General features: G+C 43.6%; 1 protein-coding gene across 1 annotated transcript in view; it reads left to right on the top strand.

Moving 5' to 3' along the window:
* The window catches only part of KIAA2013 (KIAA2013 ortholog), a 6,505-nt gene extending 3,945 nt beyond the window's left edge, over positions 1-2,560 (top strand). Inside the window, exons 3-4 of the mRNA XM_014522935.2 lie at positions 1-77; positions 1,601-2,560. The exon at positions 1-77 is cut by the window's left edge and continues 771 nt beyond it. Coding sequence (XP_014378421.1) covers positions 1-77; positions 1,601-1,615 — 92 coding nt within the window. The 3' untranslated portion in view covers positions 1,616-2,560. The remainder of the gene's footprint in view (positions 78-1,600) is intronic.
* The last annotated feature ends 3,855 nt before the right edge of the window (positions 2,561-6,415 follow it).

Here is a 6,415-nt window from a genome sequence, read left to right as displayed (position 1 = left end):
TCTTCCATCTGTTTCTGTTCAAACTCATCTACAATGAGTACTGTGGGCCAGGAGCCAAGCCACTCTTCAGGAGTAAGGTATAAACCTGCTACTTTTGCCTGCCAGTGGCTCTCTTGAGAGTCATTTCATCAACTTGGTCTTCTGTCTGCTGTGCCTAAGAAGGTTCTTGGGACATTGCAAGGGTTTTGAAGGTCTGGTGGGAGGGGAGCTGTGTGTGGATGCAAAGGGTAGCTTTCTTCCTGCAAGTCAGGAGGGAGTAGAGTGGCCCGGCGCAAGCATTAACACCATTAGAAATCCATTGTTAACTCTCGCTTAGGGCATTTGGAAGGCTGCAGCTGAAGGCAGATGCAGCTTCTGGCTCTCTTCCACCACGTCACCTTGAAAGCTTGTTTTTTGCCACTGGCACTCCAGTTGGGACAGCAGCACCAGATCATGCTCATCCTACTGCACGGGCAGAGCTTGCACACTTGCCTGCCATGTGAATATGAGAGTTGCGTAATATGTAGATGCACACATGGGAGTGAGTATTCCCATCCAAGTGGGCCAGATGCTTAGTAGTTGGGTGTGTGGATAAATATTTATAACATGCATTCACTGCAGGCTTTGCTGAATGTCACTTTGGCTGGCACTATAGTGAAGTGCTAATGTAGTATTGGTTTCTGCTATTGAGAGAAGCTACACCACAGCTCTGAAAGGGATAATGATCACTCCTGCCAGATAGGGATTTGGGCCCAATCCTACTCTGCATCTTCCAGCTTTTGAGGTGTGTTGGTTTTTTTTGTTTTTTTCTTTTAAAGTGGGTTTCTTTGCATAACAAAGCACAGTGGAGAAAGGGGGACAGAGCATAAATTAGCAAACAGATTTTCCTCCTCTCAGCATCAACATTTCCCAGTTGCTTCTTGCTGATATGGAGGGGAAAATGAAAACTTCAGCTGACTTTGCTGCAGGAGCCAATTATGTTGTTTGCACCTGCTGCTGCTTAGAATCAAATGTAAGAGTTAGTGTGGATTTTTTTTTCTTTTTATTTACTCATTCACCAAATAAAGAAACATGGTCAGGGGGTCATGTCCTGGCTTCAGGCTGGCCTGCTTTCCCCAGTCAAAAGCAAAGAAACAAAGGGGTGCTAGGGCTGGATTTAATTTAGCATCTCGCTCTTCAGAGGGGTTTCTAGATGGGTCTGCAAGGAAGTTCACATACTTATAGGCATGGGAGTCTGGCTTTCTGACTGTTGTTGAGATTAGACACAAGGCTTGATTCTTAGTGGTACTGAACACTTGCAACCCTTTGAAATGAGGTTGAAAGTACTCTAGCTGCATTTCACTCTCTGGAGTTGAGCCCAATAGGAAGATGTAGATGAACTGTACAGATCAAAGACATCTGCAGACAGTTGCCTCTTCTCCAGAAACCACCCTATGAGCATGACCAAAATGTTAATGTGAAGGGAGACGTGGTCAGGAAGTAACTTGTGTACTGCTGCATTCTGGAAGCCTGAATTCTCTCTCATGACCCTTTTCTCTGTGTCCTCTCTGCCTTTGCTGTTGAATAAGTAACAAGACTTTCCTTCTGCCTTTTACCTACCAAACTGCATTAATCATTACAGATTTATCAGCCCTGATGCTGTCCACTGCATTACTCTGAAACCACACAGCCAGACTTGGAGCCAGCTAAGCACCTGCTTCTTGCAGTGATGCCCTTTGCAATGCAAGGAGGACAGTAATATCCTTGGTTGGAGTGTCCCAAAATAAAGATGTCTTAACATCAGCTCAGTGTGGAGGCGGGGGCAAAGTGAAATATGTTCCTGTAGCTGTAAGCAAGACTGGTGAAATAACACCTTGTTTTATTAATTGAACAGGAAGATCCCGGTGTCTGAATGTGCAAACTAACAGTCCTGCTTTCAGCCTCCATTTGCAAAAGACTGCTAACATCTGACAGTTCTGCAGCTGGGAACAAGGACCTTTTGAAAGCAACAATCCTTTTGTGCCTTGTTTAGAGGGGAACTGGGGACTTGAAGTGAGGTTTTTCAAGAGTTTACACTAGAAATTCAAGTCACTGGGTTGTCTCTTTTTTCCATGTAAGCTATTTAGTTCTGTAAGACTAATCATACTTGAAAATATACAGAGTTCTTCAATAATTTGATTTTGATTTTATTTTTTTAATTTAACAGGAAAATAAAGAATGAGAATTCCCTTCCAAGAGTTACCTAGCTTGTTCTGTAGTGTCACTTCTTTTCTGGAATGCTCTTTTTTTTTTTTTAATTTATTGGGTGAGAATGGGAATGGGAAGTGGTGTTTGTATCTAATTTTGATAGCAAATAACTCAGTTAAACTGTATCTAAGTGCTGGTAACAGGCTTTTTAGCATTCATGAGGGTAGAGTGCAAAATCAATATGTGGTTTGAAGTTTGGTAATGCCAACTTATCAGTTTCCTACTCTGAACATCTTGAGACTGTATTGGTATGTTTTGACTGTTGGGGAGACATCCTACTTTCTAGTGATTTGAAAGTTATTTGGTTTTAAAATACCAAAGCTGTTGTTTTTAAATAAATACTTTTCTGTCTACAGTAGTTGCCATGTTTTGTATTTTCCTTTGGTTAAAACAAGCAGCAGTGTTTGGAAACTTTGAGGTACAACCAGAACTAATTAGGTTAGTGAACAGTTTGGATTCAAGAGGACCAATAATGAAAGAACAGCCATCATGATCCAGCCTGTTTTAGGTGAATGCAGTACACAGTGTCCTATAATAAGAATTACAAGTTTTCTCCGACTCCTGCATACAAGTGACTTTTTGCACACACACAGTAGCTAATCTTAAAATCCCATTCCCAAGCAGTGGGATATATCTTGAGCCATATCTATACAGGATAGCAGGGGGGAAATGGATCTTATTTTATTACAAACACGTTTTCCCCAGTAACCTGTAGGCCAAATAACAATGCTATTAACCTGGCCCTTGTTTAAGTGCCCAGAATGGAATACAGAGAAGAAACAGGATTTGTGGGCTGTAAACTAGCTACATGCCAGGGATTAGTGTTTCAGAAAATCTGATAGGACTTGTCTGAAACATCAGTAATGGATTGTCCCTTAAGCACTAGCAACATAAATCATGAAACCATTTCTTTACCTATTACCTTATAATCAAAATGACATTTCCTGTTAGTAAACAGTCACATGAATTAACTCAAGCAAAGCAAAATGCATATCATAGCCCTTGCCTAGTCTTTAAAACAATCAGCTACCATATCAAATCACACTAAAGCCCAGGTCTGAGAGTCCAAGGTACAGGTATTTAACGTCCTGGTTAACATTTTGTTGTTATGTCACTGATCTATTAGAGAACATACTTGTTTAAAGTTGTGAAATATTTGTTTATAATGTTTGGCCACTGCCTGCTAGTAGGTAACTACTAGGCCTGCACGAATAGGTAACTATTTGATTTGGATGCCAGAGATCTGATTTGGATACGAATAGTTTTTCTGATTTGACATGGGTGCTTGTGCAACTGACTGTCTCCGTCTTGGGGCAGAAGCAGTTCCCTGGTCTGTATTGATTCTTTCCTCTCCTTAGTTTGTGGTTTCTAGGTGTTAATCCTTCCTCATTAACTCGTTACCTTGCTAGCTACTGTTACCAATCAATCATGATTCACTCAGGGACCAGCTCAATACAGGTAGCTAGCTACTAGATAACAAGTTAATGAGCAAGGATTAACACATACAAAACCACAGACTGAGAGGAAAGAATCAATACAGAGCCAGGAACTGCGTCTGCCCCAAGGCAGACACAGTTGCACAAGCACCCATGACATGAGTTTTGCCTGTCAGCAGGTAGAGGTGCTGGGCCCCAGAACCCAGACTCCCCCTGCACCTATCTCCTTGAGAGCTGGCAGACATCATGGCCTCAGCAGGGGCTAGCATGCCTGCAGCTTTCACGCTGCTGCACCTTAACACACACAGGGTCACCCAGGTCACAAGTTTTGCTTGTCCACAGCTTGAGGTACAGTTTCCCCAAACCCCTGCACCTATCTCCTTGAAACCTGGCAGGCTTTGTGGCCTCAGCAAGAGCTACCACTCCTGCAGTTTTCACCCCACTGTGGCTCAAAACACATGTGACATGAGTTTTGCTTTCAGGATTTTGAGGTGCAGTTTCCCAGAAACCCCTGCACCTATCACCTTGACACTTGGCATGCGTCATGCTCTCAGCAGAGGCTACCATCCCTGCAAGCTTCATTTGAATCAGCCACAAGACAGCAGTTATAGATATTTAATTGATTCCCTGTTATATCCTGTGGCTGAATCACCAAATCTTTTTCAAATCTATTTGGAAGCTCTGAATCGGTTCAGAAAGCCTAAAGCTTCCAGTGATACAGTTCAGATTCACAGATTCGGCCTCCGAATCATCTCCAAATCCGAATCGTGATCCGAAGCTTTGCACAGCCCTAGTAATTACTGTGACGTAATTGGATTAGCTTAAAGTCACATTTTTCAAGAATGTAGCTGTACAAAGAAATGCAGTGGAACAATTGAAAAATGATTGTTAGAAAAATCAAGTGGCTAAAGCAAGAATTGTTGGTCCTCTGCTCTCTCACTGAAAAGTTGAGCAGCTTGTATCCACCTCCCCACAATTGTTGCCTAAGAGACCATGGGATTTTATACAGCTCTTTGAACTGAGCTCAGCACCCTAATTGCCAGTGAATTCTGTGCTGTATAAGAAACAAACATGAAGCTGTTTTTTCCCCCCTAATAGCTTACAATCAAAAGGACAAACCCTGTTAGTAAATGCTCACATAAATGAATGTAGTGAAAATTAAATCCATTACACATTTGCCAGTATACCAAAGCTTCAAAGATATTCCTCCTGGACAAATAAATTACCTTAGGAAGTCCAGACTAAGATGAAAGAGAAGCTTTACCGTCTCCATTCGCTGAGACTGTCCAAATGATTTTTCCATGCTGCTCTCTGAAAATAGGTTAGAAGTTGTTGTTGCTGAATCCACAGTGACTTTGCTTTCCAGTAGTGGAGGGAGGGGGAAACTTTTTGGCAATTATGCTGCAAAATAGCTCTGTGTCCTCCTCAAGTGCCATTCTGATTCCCTTTCCCTGCCTGATCTGCTGCTCTGCTCCCTTCCCCTTCCCCTTCCCCAGCTTGCCGTGCCACACAGAAACTGTTGGTGCCACTTGTGGCACACATGGCCATCCATGTTCCACAGCACCATTTCAGCAAAGTATGTCCTGGGAAGCTTCCAAGAGTGGCTGCATGGGCTGAACACTAGGCTGGCCATAGGGACACGAGTTAATGAGATGGCAACCAGAATATGAGACATGCCCAGATTTACAGTCTTTCAGTGCCTAGGTTTTCTCACCTAAATGCAGGATGGCAATTCTCACTAGAAGAGATTAAAAACAAACTGGGAAAAGTAATGAAATATCTACAAATTTGTTCTTAAATGCTGTACTACTCACCATAAGCATACATTACAAAGAGGATGACTAGTTTACACGGGGCTTGTTTACACGTTCATTAATGCATCATAATTATGTTGCATTAATTTTGGCACCTGTAATGATGGACCGACTTAAAGCACCATAATCGACACTGCTGTGCATTAGCACAGATGAACGCTTTTTAAGTGATGTTAATCCTCAGACTAAACCTACCGTGTATTGGCACGGGATTTGCCCACCGCGCCGACGTGCAGATTTAGCTTAATGCGTTTGAAGCGTCTTGTGTAGATGCACCCATTGTATTTAAAAATATGCCAGGAAAGAGTGACCCTTTTCTTTTTGAATATCGTCTAACCTAGGTAAATTCATGGAAAGTGTTTTGTTTTGTTTTTTAAAAGAGCTTTCCATTGACTTTTTAAAGGTGCATTTGTGATGGCAACTAAAAATACCCACTGGCAGCTATTTTCTGACAGCTGGTAATTACCAAGTGGTTTCCCAAAGCCAGAAAACTGATACCACTGAGGCTAAGTGTCTAAAATGGATGCTGTTACTGCCTCATCCTTGATGCTTCTGGAAACGAGTCCTAGTGTCTATTAGAGGGAGAAGGGGCAATGGAGGCACTGCACTCATGTACTCGAAAGCCACAGAGCCCCGTTTCCTCTGCACAACTCAGTGGGGCTCTGCCTGCGAGGTCTGATCCACCCGGGGAGGGGCTGATGTTGTTCAGTGGACGGTCTCTTTCCTTAGACCCTGTTTGGGAGGACAATACAAGTCCCGCGGGCATTTCTTACGGGCCCTGCTCTCGAGGGAGGGCTTCCCAAAAGCGCAGCGGGGGTCCGGGTGGCAGGATTGACCCACGGCTCCCAAGTGCTGCCCGGGGGGGTGTTGGCGATCCCCCCCTCGCCGGCCCTGCAGCAGCCCCCGCCGGATCCACGTCTGCGAGGCAGCGGGAGCCCGGGGGGACCCGGCCTGCGGCAG

The sequence above is a fragment of the Alligator sinensis genome, unplaced genomic scaffold, assembly GCF_000455745.1.
Source record: "Alligator sinensis unplaced genomic scaffold, ASM45574v1 scaffold366_1, whole genome shotgun sequence".
NCBI classification, from domain to species: domain Eukaryota; kingdom Metazoa; phylum Chordata; order Crocodylia; family Alligatoridae; genus Alligator; species Alligator sinensis.
The sequence above is the reverse complement of the archived record's forward strand: the minus strand, read 5'-3'. Positions and strand labels throughout refer to the sequence as shown.